Genomic DNA, 17,831 nt, shown 5'->3' with positions numbered 1-17,831 from the left:
AGCCTGTCCTGAGGTATTACGTTTCTTTGTCTCATGGATTTTGTATTGTCAGGTGTTACCCCTAAACTTAACCTGCTGTTCAAGGCCTGTAGGTTATGAATTTGTTCCTTTTCCTGAGGAGGTTCACATGCCTGGCCCCACAGTTCACTAGCCAAAATCAGGCAGATGAGAAGAGGAGATACTGGGTTTGAAACGGCCCAAGGTTGAAAGACTTGGACATTGAACTGCAGAGGCTTATATAAACACATTCTGCAAAATGGGAGACTCAGTGCTGAAAAAGCGAAAACTGTTTTGTGTTAAAAATTGAACAGAAGAATGCAGCGCTTCCTGAGTTTCCCTCAGATGTGTTAATTCTACCATTTTCAGAAGGTGAGCTAAGAAGTAGTGGTGCCTCTGAATGACATAAATGAATTCATCCATTTGGCACTAAACTGTAATACTGTCCTCTGCAAAATAAGTGGCTTCATTCTCTTCAAATTAAGTCATATATTATTGGATATAGGGCATATCTTTGAAAGAATTTGAACTTCATAAAGTTTTGTCACATCATGTAAAACTCTTCCAGAAGAATAACCGGACCACAGTTTGATAGCTGTTTCCTGCTAGAGATTGTGTACTGTAGTGCTGACCCTTGTTCACTCTGGAATAACCTTAGGCTTATTTTCAGGGGAGGCAATGACCTCATGGATTATCTGGGGTTTTCTACAAGCAAAAGGAGAACCAGATTCTAGTCCTAAGTGTGCCAATGATTTTCAGTGTGAGAAATGACATGTCTGTGTAGCTATGTTCATCTCTTTTTAATTACTGTTTTTCTAGGCTTGTTTGGCTCTCCTCCTTTTTTCTTCTTTTCTTTTTTCGACACCCCCCCCCCCCCCCCCAAGTTAATGGCACTTTCTCCAACTGAAGTCCTTTGACACAGCTACAGAATAAGCTATGTATCACTGATAATTTTATATTTGCCCAGTCAGGCATTTGATACTCTATTTCATCTCTGTGGTCCTCTTCTGTTTTTTATTTTAAGGTATCATGTGACTGTCAACATCTTTGATTAATCTTGAACTTCTTCACCTTTAATATTTGCTTGGCAATCTTAATAAAAACAATAAAATATAACTGTTTATATAGTGGCTCCATCGTGAAGTGCTAAATCACTTCTTACGGTCATTGGTGGATTGTTTCTCAAAACATGAATATGACACAGCAGAATGTTTGTCAAGTGTAATTTTTTGGTGTCAAAAGTGGAAAGACAAAGGCATTGAAATATTAACTTGTTTGTGTAAGATTGCAGAGCATCTTCTATGACAGAATTAAGAGCAAGCTTGGTTTAGGTCAGAGCAAAAGACAATATTCCAATGATATTTTGTCTTCATCAACTTCTTTAGCATCCCGTCCTGTCTCTTTCACTTCTATGTAAACTCTGGCTAGTTTCTGTACTTTTCTTATCCATGACAGAATTTTGTCAAGCATCTTGCTGATTTTCACAGATTGACGTGTGACTCCTCTCCTTCTTCCCTTCTTTTCCAGCAACATCAGCTTCTTTTGTACAAGTGTGCCCTATAAGGGAGTCCCATGTTAACTTCTCAATTTCTTACTCCATTAATAAGTGTGGTTTATTGGCTGTTACTGTGAAGAATGACAGTTTTCACCTGAAGGTTCTTTCTCATAAAAATGGATCAGCACAGTATAAAGTTTCATGATTTTTACTATCACCTAAAAAAGCATCATCAGTTACAAACTGTTATCATGAGGGCTCGGTGACTGAGGGAAATTAATCTTTTTTATTATTATTATTCTGTTTAGCTATACCAGAAGGCAGTGAAAACATTTAAAATGCACTGCTAGTGTCAAGCTTTCATGCAGATAATTGCTGTAGTAGTCTTTGGGAATGGGAGAGAGGCTTATCCAAGCCAACATAAATCACAAGTGAGATGCCCATGAGATAATCTTATTTGAAAGATATAACTGTGTCCAAGAATGTCTGCTTCTCAGCACTGAATGTAAACTCTTCAAATTCTGAAAGTATTAACGTGTTTGCTTTCATCCTTCTTCCATGTCACTTTTAGAAATTACTTCACTGTGTATTTCCACCTTTACGTTTGTCATTAATGTTACGATATGGCCATGGGAAGGAAGAAGAAAGAAATCATCTGTTTCAGAGAGCCCGAGATCTCAGCTGGCTCTACGTTGCTACTTTGCTTTTGCGAACTGTGGTCACATGAGGGCACTGCATCTGCGAGCAAAAGCTTCAGTTTCCTCATGATGGCAAACACAGTGTACTGTCGGTCATTTATAGATTAGATACTGTTGTGTGTTACCAGAATAGCTCCTGCACTTGAATCTAATTTTAGCATTAGAAGGACAAAGCAAGTAAAAAACAAACCAAAACAAAACCAAACCAAAGGAATACAAATGGAAGAAGGTGTGTCGAGGTTTGTCTAAAGAGCTCATGTATCTCTGCTAACAAGACCTCTTTAATTCTGGCATTTTTTTCAAACTTTTATCACGAAATAGGGTCAGTCCTTCAAAGTTCTGACAATTTTCTCTCTTGTTTTTACTCTGGAAGTGTAATATATGTTGTCAGCTTGTTGATTAACTATTGTAAGCAGTGCAAGAAACAATCCTTGACACAGGTTTTATTCCTAAACGTGAATGTCTCTCAGGAGTTTCCCTGATGAAACAGAGCTTTACCACTCTGCTGGTAGGTCACATCATGGTGGTCTCATTCAGGTTTTTTCAACCTTGTTGCACTTGAAACTTTTGCTGCTGTGTTCATGTTGGCTGGGAAGAATGAATGGTCTCCACAGGTGTCTAATGTGGTGCAAGGTGTGTGTACAACCCAAATTCAGGAAAACACTAGAGGAGGGGTGAGGGAAGCTTGTAGTGATTACTGAGAGATGCTCTGTCATGTTTGGTATATGCAGTCTACATTAGAGTGATGAGTTTAATGCAGCTACTAAACCCAGCAATTTCCTGGTTAGGGTATTAAAAATCGACACAGTGCTGTTCTTCACATAACTTGTCTAACTTGAGCAATTTATCTGAGTTATGCTGGCTGAAATAAGCTATGTGTAGAGCATTGCTGGTATTGGCATGACTGGGTTTTTTAAATGTAGAGCTGCCTACAAACTCTAACTGAACAAGCTCCAAATCCCACATGGCTTTTGCTAGAATAAGAGCCCTCGTTGTTACACTGAAGGTGTTAGGTTTATTTTGTGTGCTCTCGGGGCTTGTAAAATTCATCATGCAACAAATGCTTTAAGAACAACGTAAGGAGTTCAATTTCTCTGAGCATCCTATAACCCATCCGTGCTGGGTCTTTTTGTTCACAGAATGGTTTGTCTCCGTTGCACATGGCAACACAAGGAGATCATCTAAACTGTGTTCAGCTTCTGATTCAGCACAACGTGCCTGTAGATGACGTCACTAATGACTATCTGACTGCGCTGCATGTTGCCGCCCACTGTGGCCACTACAAAGTTGCCAAGGTTCTCTTGGACAAGAAAGCTAATCCTAATGCCAAAGCACTGGTGAGTACACAGCGGGTTACTATTCACAGCTAAGCATTCTTCCAAAGTTGCAGTGAGACTTATTTGAGAGTTATTTTCTGCCTGCTGATCATTGACAGTGAGGAAATGTTGTATTACTACAGCCCAGGACAGGATGCTTGAGGTTCAAAGTATGAATAATGTATCATGCAATCAGAGCAGACCTTTGTTTATGGATGGTCAACAGTGATTTATGAATTTCTAGTGTAACTAAGGCACTTTTGCCTTCTGGTAGCTTGGTATGATTCTGGATAGATGAAGCAGATGCAGATATAACTGCTGTAGTTTTTGGTATGTAGAGAATACTAATTTTCTAAATGTTTGTAAAGAGAAAATAATCAGCAATGCTTAAAACAGAATTTTTATTAGCTCTCAAAGATGCAAAGCAGTAAAAAGTAGGAATGAGTTACATAATGAATATCTGTGGTATTTATAATTATGTCAATGGAGCCATGTGGCTTTTTAATTTAAAAACAACTTCAGCAACAAAATCTGTTAATTTAATTAAACTGCACACAAACTGAATGCATTGATGTATTTTTTCAAAATTATACTTGAAATCAGTTGTTTTTAAAATGTCTTTTTCATTTGTTTTGCAATAATTTTTCCAAAGAAATTTACATTCTGACATTAATTGGGTTGACTGTTGGTTTCACAGCTTGGTGCTACTAACTCATTCAATTCCTGAAATATGTGAGCTGCTGAAACCCTCACAAGCCAGGTGGGATTGACTGTCTTGAAAACAGCTTAGGCTCCATAGATTTTCTTCCCTCAGCCCCTCTGTTTTTTGCATCAGATCAACCCATCTTCAGCTGTCTTAGGTCAAGGTATTATGATATATGGGTTTTGTTCACTATAACCAGCAAGTTGAGAGGTATGTAGGCCTGTAATATTTATTTTCACCTTCTGAAATAATCAAATCATCATCAGGTTTAGCTTGTCAGAGTCGCTGGCAGTGGCCTCTCAGTAGTCTGGTAACCTAGCCACAACTTTCCTTTTCCCTTAAACCTTTTAGCGTTCCCTTTTATTCTGTCCTGATCCCCACTGAGGATGATTAAGTAGAAAGAGCCTGAGTGTGTAGTACCTGGAGCCTGAGCTCATTCTTCCCTGAAACACATCAGAGCTTACTCTGGACATTGTCCACTGCTAAGGAGACAGTTGAGAGCTGCTCGCACTTAACTGGAACAGGCAATTGCAGTGACTTCATGTTACAAAAGCATACAATATTCTTTACGGTAAAAAAGCTAATTTTGATCAGATCTGAGGGACTAGTTCTGTCAGCTGATTTCAGAATTGTTTTGCAAAGGCTTTTTTGATGAATATGCAGAGCGGCATCAGCATTCAGTGCACTAATGTTACTGAACCAGTTGTGGATGCCCTGGACAACTTGTTTTCCTTTTTGTTTTCTGTCATATCACGTCACACTAAATAAGAGGGCAATTTTAAATGTTCAGTCTGCTGCACACACAAATTTTTTTTTTAAAGGAAGGGTCAAAATAATTGTAATTACAGTAAATTGGTAGGTAATGAATTGGGGGAATGGGGTGGAAGTAGTAAGATTAGTTTAAAAGAAGATCTAAATGCCGGAGCTTGTAAAGGCAAAGTGTTATTTTTACCAGTGGTTATGAAAAGTCCACAGAAAACAAACAAAAAAAACCAAACCCAAACTCCCCAAAAACTCTTAACAAAAAACTCCACCTCATTAAGAATGAATATGCTAAGCAAAAATGAAGTTTTTTATAGTTGTAGGTGAATGGAGAATTTTTAAAAAGAAATTATTCATTGGAGTGGGCAATATATTTCATAAGCAAAACTGGCTATATGAAGTATGTCTCTTTCTTTTTAGAATTTTTTTCTTTCTTTTACATGAAAAATTTAGTGAAGCCAAAACAAATCTGGGAGGTGTTTTGTTAAAACAGAGGAATGTTTTATATGAATTCCATACCCAATTCTACTTTTTTATGGTATGTGCAGTATCAAAAAATATGTTCTTTCTCATTTACAGAATGGTTTCACACCTCTTCACATTGCCTGCAAGAAGAACAGAATAAAAGTCATGGAACTTCTTCTGAAGCATGGTGCATCAATTCAAGCTGTGACTGAGGTAAGAAGTGGTCTTTTCACATTTGTCTCTCTTTCCCACAAAAGTCATCGTAGTTATATCGATTAATATTTGAATATTTCTGAAAGAGCATGTACCAATCAAGTCAACAGTTATTTTCAACTAATTACCAAATAATAAAACTGAATAAGAAAGTCAGTTACCCTAATGGATCATAACACATAATTGTTAAACTTTGGGAATATGGTGGGAATAACAAGATTAACATTTTTAAAAAGATTGTAATTTCTGTCAATTTTTGCCTGTAATTTAATGCATTGAAGATTAAATTCACTCTGTTACGGACATCAAGATGAAGACTGTGCTTCACTCAAGTCCTGTTTTGAAAGGTGGTTTAATTCAGAGCTTGTTTTGGCTTTCCACACGGAAGTTATAGTCACCCAGCATCACAATTCATCATAAATCAACTAGACAGGAATCAATATGCTATTACTTCAATCAGCATGAGATAGTCTACACCCAGTTATTGGCACAATTTAGAGACTAATTAAGTACCTATGGAAAATTTAGTTTGTCTATGTGTATGTATATTCTACTAAGTTGGGAGGAAAGGTCACATATATGAGTGTGTGACCACTGTGCAAGAAGTCAGGTTAGAAAATGGTAAACCATTCCATTGATTAAACAAGGTACAACTGGAAGCAGTTCATCTCCCCAAAATGGAGTTTCACTTGATGCATGGGCTTTTGTTCTAATTATTCATTAGCAAACCATACAGCCCCCTTCCTGGCTTCCTTGAGGGAGAATGGAGCCTACCTATCCTTACTACAGCTCATGTGTCTCCAGACTAGTTTTTAAAAGCCGTAGCAGTTGTACATGAAACTTTCAGAGTCTAATTTGAAGTCACGTTACCAAATGACTGAGAAGCATAAAGAGAACCTTAACAGAAGAGATGTGATGCCTGTCCTTACATTAATCAGTCAATGTGGAAGTAGAAAACCAATCTATTCCATTTTATCCCCTTTAAATGCAAAGAATTAAGAGAGCAAAAGCAACATCAACACTTAACTACACTGTCTCGTGTGCGTGAACCAGGTTAACAGTCTGATCTACATCTACTGCAATGCTTTTTCAAGCAAAAACTTTCCAAAAGCAAGAGCTCTTCCCTTATTTCCTATTGCTGCCTCACCATGATCTCAAACCACGTTGGACTGCATTTGTTGAGATTCATTATGGTACTTAACTACAGGGCTCTATCTTCCCACCTGCCTCTTTCACTGGCTGTCTAAGTGGTAACAACCTTTCAAGACAGAATTAGAAGCTGCTACTCAGCACCTATCCATAAGCTGCTATTTCCCTACTCAGAAAGTTTCTATCTGGCCATCAAAACAAACTGGTCAGACAGCTTCAGAGTATTCCTCCCCAAAGACATCCGAGAGTAAACAAGTATTCGCTGCAAGATGTAACTAAACAATGCAAATGCAACAAGAGGAAATGGTACCAAATGTCACAAATAGTCATCGTTGCAGATAAAACTGTTTATTAACAGTAATGCTTGTTACCTTTTCTATGGTAAATTCTGTTTTTAATGTAGATTCCATACTTCCATTTGTAGATACTGCACCTTTTTTTTTAGCTGCAGGCCTGAATCTCTGCAGTATGAGTTAGTGTTTATGACCAAAGATGATACATGTGTTGTATTTCCTGTAGTCTGTTATTTTAAAAGCATTTACTAAATTATGTGAAATGGGGAGAAGAATAACATACTCAACCACTCATGTTTTCCTGCTCATGTTTGTCATTCTTCATGAGAAAGGAACAAAAGTGTGTTTTCCTCACCTCTACCCTCCCAGGACTTGTGTACATCTATAAGAAGCTGCCTAAATCAGGGGATTTCCAGAGATGCGCTGAGCTTTCTCCTTCTCTTGGTAGTAAAACTCCCTTCTGCAGTCTCTGGCTGACTGTTGGTACAGCTGTGAAGAAGCAGCTGTGAAAAGGCTTTAGGGTAATTCTGTGTGGAGAAATATTAACTATTGGTTGGATTTCTAAAGCAAAATCCTTGAGGTCATGCCCTGCTAAATGACTGTTCCCTTTTTTCCCTCCCCTTCTCCCTCCTGCTCTTTCTCTCCAGTTGGTCTTATATCTTATATAAGGGCAGTGGTGCAGATTTGTGATGGTGCCACAAGGTCCTGAGGGAAGGGGGAATTCTCTTTAGCCCACGTCATTTGTGTCTGTGCCTCTTGGGCTGGATGCCACAGTTTTGAATTCCCTTTCTCCTGGAGAAACAGCAGGGATGGAGCTCACCACTAAGCTCAATAGACCTTTTTGTTCACCTAAAAGCAACTGGATTTGGTGGGGACAATGGACACTGCATCTTTTTTGCATTAACTGAGTGTTCCAGAAAGTCTTGTCTTTGTACCAGGAATGCTTCTACCTTTATTTTTTAATTTTTTTCCCCGGTCCAAAATTATATTTAGCAAAAACTTAAGGAGGAAATCTTGCTTAGCTATAGCTTATTTTAGTTGATGAAGAATTACTAAATTCCTAGAATGTTTTATGTTTGCTTGTGAATCATACTCATAGGTGTTTCCAATTCTGTGTACCCTTTAATTTAACCATATGTACATTGTTTTGGGGAAGACAAGATCCTCTCAGAAAAGCAAGCACTTGAGTTTACTTACTTTAGAATAACTTTTTTGCCCACGGCATTCTTGTAAAGTAGTGTGGAAGCAGATATTTATGTTTGATTTTGGTTTGCTTTTCAGTCGGGCCTAACTCCAATCCATGTTGCTGCCTTCATGGGACATGTAAATATTGTATCGCAGCTAATGCATCATGGAGCGTCACCCAACACCACCAATGTGGTAGGTAATAGGTTTCCTTTCAGCATGGCAGAACTGTGAATACGTTATACCTGGGAGCAGCACTACTGTAAAGCGCCTGATTCTGGTGTTCATCATCCACCTCCATAGCAGTTGTGGCTCCTGCTGGAGTCACGGGGTAGCACAGCCTGCTGAGTCCTCGGGAGGTGCTTGACAGGTTGAGGAAACCCCAAAAAAGACTCTATTCTCTTTTTTTTCTAAATTAAAGAATGAGAGCATACTGTAGCTTCTCATATGTAATTTTTGAGATGTTTATTTCACAGAGGAACACTGTTTTCCCCAGACCCCGGGGGCCTGCCATTTAAGGAAAGTTCTGCTGTTATCAACAGTTTGCAGCAGATTGTCGGGACATATTGCCTGTGCCCATACAGCCATACAAGTGTGCTTTTCTACTGGATGTGCACGGTGTGCCCCAGGGCTCACAGGGCGTGTGTAACAACTGAAGTCATTGTTAGATGGATATTAGAAAGTTGGGAAATGGGGGGAAAATAGAAGTCTGTTGATTATTTTTAGCAGTTTGGCCCCAAAATCTCCCTTTCACCTTCCATACACAGGTGTGGTTAGAAAACAGTATTTTATTAAAGTCTTCATCTGCTAACTCTATTAGACTATAAAAAAATGCAACATCATTGTAAATTATTTTTTGTAAATTAGCAGGTTCGTACCTAAAGACATACTGATGTCCAAAAACATACAAAGCCGTTTCCCTCTTGAATTTATTCTGGTTTCCTTGGATTTGCCTTTCATTAAGTCCATGTAGCCTTAGATTAATGTACTCAATAATGATTGTTTTTTCCCTCTTGTTCGCTCCTATCAGTGCTTGTCAAATAACAAATGATAGTAGGGCCATAGGGCATAGCAGGAGGAAAGCCAAATGTATGTGTGTCTGCGTATACAAAATTTGAAATAATTTTTACTTTTAACTAAATTAGGGTATATTTAAATGGACATAATTTTTAATGCTGTTAGTAAAATGCTAGTAAATAAAGGCTAATGACAAAGACACTATTGTGTTGGGAAACTGACTCTGAAATAAACTTTGTAGCGCACAGCTAAGAGGTCATATATTGACTTAATCTCCCATCTTCCTCACAGACAACTGCCACAACATATTCTAGTGGAGATTTGGTCACCAGTTATTTTTGTATTTATAGAATATGTTGGAATTTGTTTTTTCTGCAGTGTGTTTTTAATGATTTTTTTTTTTTTTTTTTTTTGCTGCTGTGTGCTAGAGAGGAGAAACAGCGCTCCACATGGCTGCCAGAGCTGGCCAAACAGAGGTTGTTCGATACCTGGTACAAAACGGAGCCCAGGTGGAGGCTAAAGCTAAGGTAAGGTGATGGTCCAGGTATAATCCTAGATTATCTATATTTAACAAAGCAAGGAATCACATTCATCTTGCATGTGTCTTTTGGGAAGAGAAAGGGAGACTAAGCCAAGGGCCTTGGTGTAATGACCACTGATACTTCATTGTGTACTTTTTTAGTGATCTGCGTTTAGGAGAGAATGCGGGAGATGACAAGCTATTACCATGCGTGGGGTTTTTTTTGTCAGCTTTTAATATAAACTATTATGTGTTTGAAGAGTTTTGTTCTGGGGTGGGAAGCATGGAGCAGGAGGAATGCCTCAAATCTGCTTTAGTTCTGCAAAACTGCAAACCATAGGGTGCTGGTGTCTCCTGTCATGTCCTTAAAGCATCAGCCTGGATGCATTCAAAAACAGTTATACTCTAAAGAACACCTCCTAAAGTAAGGAGGCGCAGTGAGAGGATGTGGCATAGGGCTTGAAAGAAGGAACAGACCCTATAGAAACAATTGCAATTGCGCAAGATAAGGGGGAAGGGAAAAGAAATGGTCAAGAGCCAATGAAGAAATATAAGAAATTATGGAAATAGAAGAGTTTCAGGAAAGAGACAGAGGAATGGAGATCAATGGGTGCAATAAATATCAGTCTTAATAGGTAAAACCAGGAAAACTTTTTTTTTTCCAGCTAGTGATTAAATGAATGCAATTTCAAAGAAATCTATTTTTCTTTGTGAAATTATCAGCTGTGAATTGGCTCACAAATAGAGTAACTAGTAAGAATATCTACTTATAAGGAACTCTGACTAAATATTTCTAGCAGGTATGCTTCACATCTGCAAGCAGTCTGACAATAGAAGTGAATCATGTGGCCTGTAAATCTCCAAAGACAGACTCGAAAGTGAACAGCTTGCGCTCAGAAGTGCAGTCATACAAATGTTTTCTAAGTAATTTCACACAATGAATTAATGTCTGCAGACTGCAATTGCCTGTCATCAATTTGTTATTATAAACAACCAAATACAAGTAATAGATTATACATCAATGCCAACATCAGCTGTGAGAAAATTGTGGGAAACAGCCATAAACTTGAAACATTTAAGAACTATAAAAGCTCTCTGCCAGTCAGAGGAGAATTTTCCTGCATAGGAGTAGCACTCACATCCTGACACTCTCTCATCCTAAATCCCGAAGGTGTAAAATCACTGTTGTAGGATGGGCATGGACAGAAGTCTTCCTAGCCAAGAACACCCCAGAACTACTCTGCTGCAGGATGTGGGGTAGCAGAGCTTAAAAGGTAGGAAATTCAGGAGGGAAAAATGGGGAGAGAAAGATGTTTGAATAGATGTATGAGGAACAGGAAAAAATAAAGTTGGTCCTACTGTTGCAATAGTATGTTTAATCCAAAGATTGTATAACTGAGAATGGAGAGGACAAAATACAAACCCAAAGAATGACTGAGGAAGAAATTATCTAGTAGACGCTCAGAACAAGGTCACAACCAACCACAATATTTTCACAAAAGGAAAATAAATAAGCAATGAGACTCATGACAGGGCAAGTCCTAAATTTAAAACTACTAGGGTTATTGTGTTCTGAATGAGCAGTGAGAAAATGACAACAAATTTCAGCACCATGCTTTATCCTTAGTTGAATCCACTGTAAAGTTATCTGCAAAATATGAAACAAATTATTCAATAAAAAAGCACAACATATGATACTTAATGCAAGTTACTAGGCAATAACGTGCTAAGCACCTCAGGTCATCCTAGATAACTGATTGAGTTGTTAGATGTTGCTGGGAATCACGAAAGAGATCAAGGTGTGAGGAATAGCTGTGTGTTTGCTGCGTTTTAGGAAAGGTCTCAAAATCAACAGGAAACCCGATGCACCTTAGTGGCAAAGCAAAGTGAGGCAAATCGAGATTAAGAAGAAAATTGTTTGGTTTATTTACTGGTATGGATTATGTACCTGTCTGGAATATTTTGTGATGTATCAGCAAAGCACAAGATATCTTTATTATACAACAAAGAGAAAGCCAGAGTGCGATATTCACTAGGTAAGATCTCGATAGAACTAATGCTCGTTTGCAGTTTTCAAAAGGAATAGAATCCGAGCAAGAATTTTCTGTTGTAATATAAGCCTTAGTTTTCTTATATAGGTCTGTGTTGTTTTCTTTATGTTTAGGATGACCAAACACCACTGCACATTTCTGCTCGGCTGGGAAAAGCTGATATAGTACAGCAGCTGCTGCAGCAAGGAGCATCTCCAAATGCAGCTACGACGTCTGGCTATACGCCCCTGCACCTTTCTGCTCGAGAAGGACATGAAGATGTAGCTTCTGTTCTTTTGGATCATGGTGCATCTTTATCTATCATCACCAAGGTAAGGCAGTTGCAAAAGTGGTAACTTCAATAGTAAAATATACCAGTAGCAAGTGCTACTTGTCATTAATTAAATGCTGTGTCATATACACATAAAATCAATGTAAGAATGAGCTGCAGTTTGTTAAAAGGGTGCCAAGCTTCATGCTTTTACCTCAGAGCCTGATGTATCACGTATCCCAGTGATCAGACATGCATTTTCTCTGAAGGAAAGGAATGCAGGGCAGAAATTCCTGACAAGAATTGATAAGCTGTTACCCAGTCTTGTCCTTGGGTCTTCGGTGGTGTGAAGAAAGGAACTGACTCCCTTTTTACAGTTGTTTTAATGTAGATAGGGCTTTACCTTGCAAGGGAGAGCCTCCGGACCTGCCAGGGCAGCTGGGAATCTGCAGACTTGCTGCCTGTACTCAGGACTATGTAAGTGGATGGGTGGAAACAGCATTATCCTTGTAGATCAGACACAAACCTTACCCTGCAAAAAAGTGCACAAAGCTCCTATATAACTGCTCTCTTTTACAGAAAGGATTTACTCCTCTACACGTGGCTGCAAAATATGGGAAAATTGAGGTAGCCAACCTTCTGCTTCAGAAGAATGCATCACCTGATGCTTCTGGAAAGGTAGGACAGAAGAAGCTATTGCCACTTGCACCGCAAATATCTAAAGGCACATAATATTCTAATAATATCCTTCTACCTACTTACCATCACACTAGTACCACAGCCTCGGTTTAGCTAGAATGGGTTTCATGTAGTAGTCCAACCCCTGCTGGGGCGGCCAAGAGCCAGCAAACTTTTGACAAAAATTACTTTTATTGTCATTAATTGACAACAAATTTATGTCCTCTCTGTACCCATCCGGGGGAATCTAGACAAACTATTTTCCCTGCCTTCCTGCCCAGACTATTCACAGTCCTTAGAGCATTCAGGCATCTGGCTCTGCTCCCCCAGGTCTCATGACAGAGGGCAAAGCCCAGTAGGACCTCATGGTTTTTAAACCAGCCCAGCCTGGAATTTTACAGATTCAAGGAACAGTTCTCTTATCCATTGCAGTAAAAGAAACACATTGCCAAACATTTTTTTGACCTCAGGGTCAGAATTCCTTACCTGCTTTGTCCTGGGGGCAGCACAGATATGTGCTTCTCTGTTCATTTTCCCAGGGAAAAGTGAAAAGGGCTTTCACAGCTCAGTAAGGATTTTCAAATCTCTTTTTTTTATTATTCTAAAGTTATCAGAGATTCTGAATACATGAATGAATAACAAATGTGTTTTTCACCTTATCTACTCTGATTGTCCAAACCTTTAAGTTTTCCCTGGAGAGAGTCTGTAACAGCACTTGTTTGTTCTGCATGTGTTTTTAGAGCGGTTTAACACCACTGCATGTAGCTGCACACTACGATAATCAAAAAGTGGCACTCCTACTGTTGGACCAGGGAGCTTCACCTCATGCGTCTGCCAAGGTACAAGTACTGGTCACTCTGGGGGAACAATACCTAGGTTTTTTGTGTCACTTTACTCCCTGTCTACCACTGTTCTTTCTAGGCTTTATATTCTTGCAGTTTCAGGGGGCTTAGTGTTCTTGTTTATTAATGTCTCACAACCACATAAAGCTGTTAGAATAATTCTGCAGGTGAATAAAATAGTAGAAACACACACACCCACCCCCCAAATCTAGGTGCAGAAACATTGAAAAACTCTAGTTGCGATAAAGTTCAGTCTCAGCAAACACTAAGCCTTTCTGTTGCTTGTTCAGTCTCCTTAGTACCTTCTCCAAGCCGGTCAATTTACAACATTGCATCTTAACATCTGTGCAGGGCAAGCTTGGAGTCAATGCCTTGCTGTACATGGTAGTTCCCCTGTATTGTGCCACAGGATGACTTCTGAGGTTTGATATGTTTCTCAGTACAATGTACATAATTATTCTGCTTCACAGTACTTCCACCACAATGTAAAAAAAATGGTAAGAAAATAAAACAACAACTCTGCTTCTATTGCAGTTTACTGTAGGCAAAACAACACATAGTGTAAGATTTCAGGGGAAGTGAAAGAGTAAATATTTCAATGTTTTCGAGCCCTGAGTAGAAGAAAGAATTTAAGGAAGCTGATAGTGTCTATAACTTTTATGGATTCTATTTCAAGTATGGATCAATAATTGATAGTTGAACAGCAACAGTAAGAAAACAGTTGAAACATTTGTAGGTTCAACTGCAGTGTAAAGACCTTACCTCATCTGAAATAACCCAGATATGTCCCTAAAATCACTGCAGAAAACCACAGCAGAAAAGGAAGAGCTAGTGGAAAAGCCAGTATCATAGATAGAAAGACAGCTCTCCTTGATTGCCTTCCTCTCACACATGACTGAACACAGCCATAACACCAGAGGCCTTCTGCATGGCTAAAGAAGGGGATGGAGTCTGTCATATGTGGTAGGTCCCGAAGTTTACAGTGCAAAAGAGAGGAAAGTTAAATAAACATGGATTGCCAGCAGCAATGGCACAGTTTAAAATCAATAATGTCGATAGTGTCAATCTGCCAGAGCAGTGCCCCAGGAGATGAACTGGAGTGATCTCTGATCTTTTACTACTGCAACACAGCACTCTTAAATGCCACTGTGGGGAAGAAAGAGCCTTCTGAAGGGGATGAGAAGACACTGACCCAGTTTTCACTAAAAGAAACTGCCAGTGGAAGCTGTGTATCCTATAGGGGCAGGGATTGCAGCAGCCACTGCCAAGGTCTTGGGGAGTCCAAACGAAGGTGGAAGCACTATAGACTATGGTATAATATTATGTACACACTCACCTGTCAGGTCACCTTAACTTCCCCATCTGCAACAAAACAGTTTTGCAGCTGCCACTTCAGGCTTTCAAGTACCTGCTACATCTCCCTAAAAGAAAGTGTTTGTTAGTGTTCTGCACCAAGTGAGCCACAGCAACACCGAGTAGAGCATCAATACTAAATAAAATTAACGGTAGCATGTTTGTTGCTTTAGGCACTCACTGTGCAGTCATCTGAAAGCTGATGTTGGTAACAGCAGATGATTTCACATTTCTTTTGTAAATGTGGTCTAATAAATAAATGTGTTATGTCATATCTCATCACCGACTCCACAGTTAGTTTCAGCCGCAGTTGCTTTTTCTGTGACACTCCTGTCTTTAACACAGATCTTAAGAGCGGCTCATTAGCCTGGCCTGGCAGCTTTTGCCTTGAAGAGTGATTGGTGAAAGGATATAGGAAGTGACTATGTCAGAGTACAGTGCTGAGATACAGTTATTCCTATGAACCATTCTTCCTTTTTATAGGCAAAAATTAGGCTTGTGCCTAATTTTGATTTGGCATCCACTTTATAACACTTGTCTTCCTCACCCCACCACCTCCAAAGCCTCAGTTTTTCTCTATCCCTTCATCTTTAACCATTTTCCCTTTTTACCTCTTTTCCCTTGCAGCCAGAATAACCCAGTACCCTTCCTTCCAAACTTCTCTGTTCCCTTCTGCATCTATGTGTAGTGGCAGAGCACAGCTCTTAGGAGGAGGAGATGCAGACCGAGACTGAGCTGAATTTCAGCTTTTATTTTTCAGCTCTCTTTTTGCCTTCTCTTGGCAACCTGCTGCTTTCCATTCCACTGAAAGAAATGTATGCCTGTTTCTGAGGAAAAGCCTTGAAAACTGCATTTGTTATTTTACAGAATATACATGACGTCCATTTCAATTATATGAGCTCCATTTAAGATAATTTTAGCACATATGTAGGCTTTAGCACGTAGTATTTAGGATTTAATAGCTGCAATGTGGCAATGGCTGTTTCACATGTCAATGTCACGCAGGAAGTCTAAGGGAGAGGATTGTATTTGTTTTCCCTAAAGCATTTTACCTTCAAAGTGAAAATTTAGTGGCTGTATACTTCCCTTATTAATTGTGGCACCGTTGCCCAGGTGTCATTTTGAAATATCTTAGTATTTAAGGTCTGAACTGAATCTGAATTGTATTTGAAAGGTTACAGAACCTTTTCCACGTGGACTTAGTGCTGTGCATCTCTCAATTCCAGATTACTCTTAAAGCTCTCTTGTAATCATTTGTGTGTCTGTGTATTTCTTTCTCCTTTGCTCCTACCTGCATCACCCTGCACCTGTGGTGACCTGCCTTCCCGTATAGTCCAGCCCCGCTGTCCTGTGGGGCGCAGGAAGGGACCAAGCCCGGTGAATGCTTTGTGCCTTCAGATAGATTTTATTGGGCTGTGTGATCTGAGAGGCACACGGTACTTATGATACTATAAAAATTGCTTATGCAGCTAGGGTCTCATCCCCCCAACCTTTTTCCTTAGTCACATGCATATGTGCCATTTGCTTTAAGATGAGGGCTAACACATTTCTGAAAGACAGAAAGTTCTTGATTAAACAGGCATCACAATCTCTACCAAAAGCTGGTCATATCTTAGTCAGCGTTTTAGCATTTGCGTGCTAATCAGTTATTCTTTATATCCATTTATCAGTTTTCCGCCAAAGCCATGCTTTTTAGAATTATAAGATTTTGTCTTGCAACAGGTACTGCATTTTTAGTTGTGGCGATAGTCTCACTGGGTACATATATTGGAAGTAATACAAAATAAAGAGAATGCAAGACTATATGCTTTAAACTTCCCTTGATCTGAACGAAAACAGCCTGTCAAGTAAGGTTAGGGTAAGTACTACAGGAAAGGCTGTACTTCGTAATGCTTTTATTCACACTGGGAAATGAGAAAAAAAAAAAACAAAATTAGCAGCTGTTCTGAATTATGAACACACATCCTGCTCCTCTGTTTGCTAAAGATTTTATGTACATTTAAGGAAAAGTAGCAAATGCCTGTGAAATGAAACTCAAATTCCTATTGCTACAGGTTGTGCCCTTCTGCACAGATATTTTTTTCCCAAATTTGAAAGTTTCAGAATCCTCTTATTTGTAGCAGTACTTTCAAAACCAGATCGCTTAAAGCTTTGTACGACTAGTTAATATTGTATCTGACTATGGTTGACTGCATTTTTAGAACTAATGACTTTCATAGAGTTGAGTGGGTTCAGGAAAGTGATTTATCACATTGTTTAATGAGTAGCTTGCAATGAAGTGCTTTCTGTTGACAGAATGGCTATACACCACTGCACATAGCTGCCAAGAAAAACCAGATGGACATAGCAACTACACTGCTGGAATATGGTGCTGATGCCAATGCTGTAACCAGACAGGGTATCGCCCCTGTACATCTTGCCTCTCAGGACGGCCACGTGGACATGGTGTCATTGCTTCTTACTAGAAATGCTAATGTAAATCTCGGCAACAAGGTAAGTGTTCCTCCTGCTTGGTGCGAAGGCAATAAACACGGTGATGGGAAGGACAGGGTCCTGCAAATAAATCTTGTCCACCGTGATTCTGCATGTTTTGAAAACCACTGCAGGTGCTTGAAAGCACATCATCATTTCTTTTAGCAAAGACAGCAGCGTGAAGCGTGCCATGTAACATTGTGTAAACGGTATTTCACAGTACTCAAGTCTTGAAAACACATGCTGCAGAGGAATTTATTAATCCACCTGCCTTCTTCTTTCCACATTATGCTAGTCTGCCAAAACATGCCCAGAGAGAAAATGTCTTCCTCCCCTCCGTGGTTAGTGGGATTGGCGTGTGTCTTTTATGAG

The 17,831-nt window shown here is 39.3% G+C and overlaps 1 protein-coding gene across 1 annotated transcript in view; it reads left to right on the top strand.

Moving 5' to 3' along the window:
* The window catches only part of ANK3 (ankyrin 3), a 208,328-nt gene that overhangs the window by 93,104 nt on the left and 97,393 nt on the right, over positions 1–17,831 (top strand). The window contains 8 exon segments of the mRNA XM_037399071.1: positions 3,330–3,527; positions 5,551–5,649; positions 8,373–8,471; positions 9,722–9,820; positions 11,978–12,175; positions 12,694–12,792; positions 13,533–13,631; positions 17,283–17,480. Of these exon segments, the coding sequence (XP_037254968.1) occupies positions 3,330–3,527; positions 5,551–5,649; positions 8,373–8,471; positions 9,722–9,820; positions 11,978–12,175; positions 12,694–12,792; positions 13,533–13,631; positions 17,283–17,480 (1,089 nt within the window).

The sequence above is a fragment of the Falco rusticolus genome, chromosome 9, assembly GCF_015220075.1.
Source record: "Falco rusticolus isolate bFalRus1 chromosome 9, bFalRus1.pri, whole genome shotgun sequence".
Lineage (NCBI taxonomy): Eukaryota > Metazoa > Chordata > Aves > Falconiformes > Falconidae > Falco > Falco rusticolus.
This window is presented reverse-complemented; position numbering and strand designations above follow the sequence as displayed.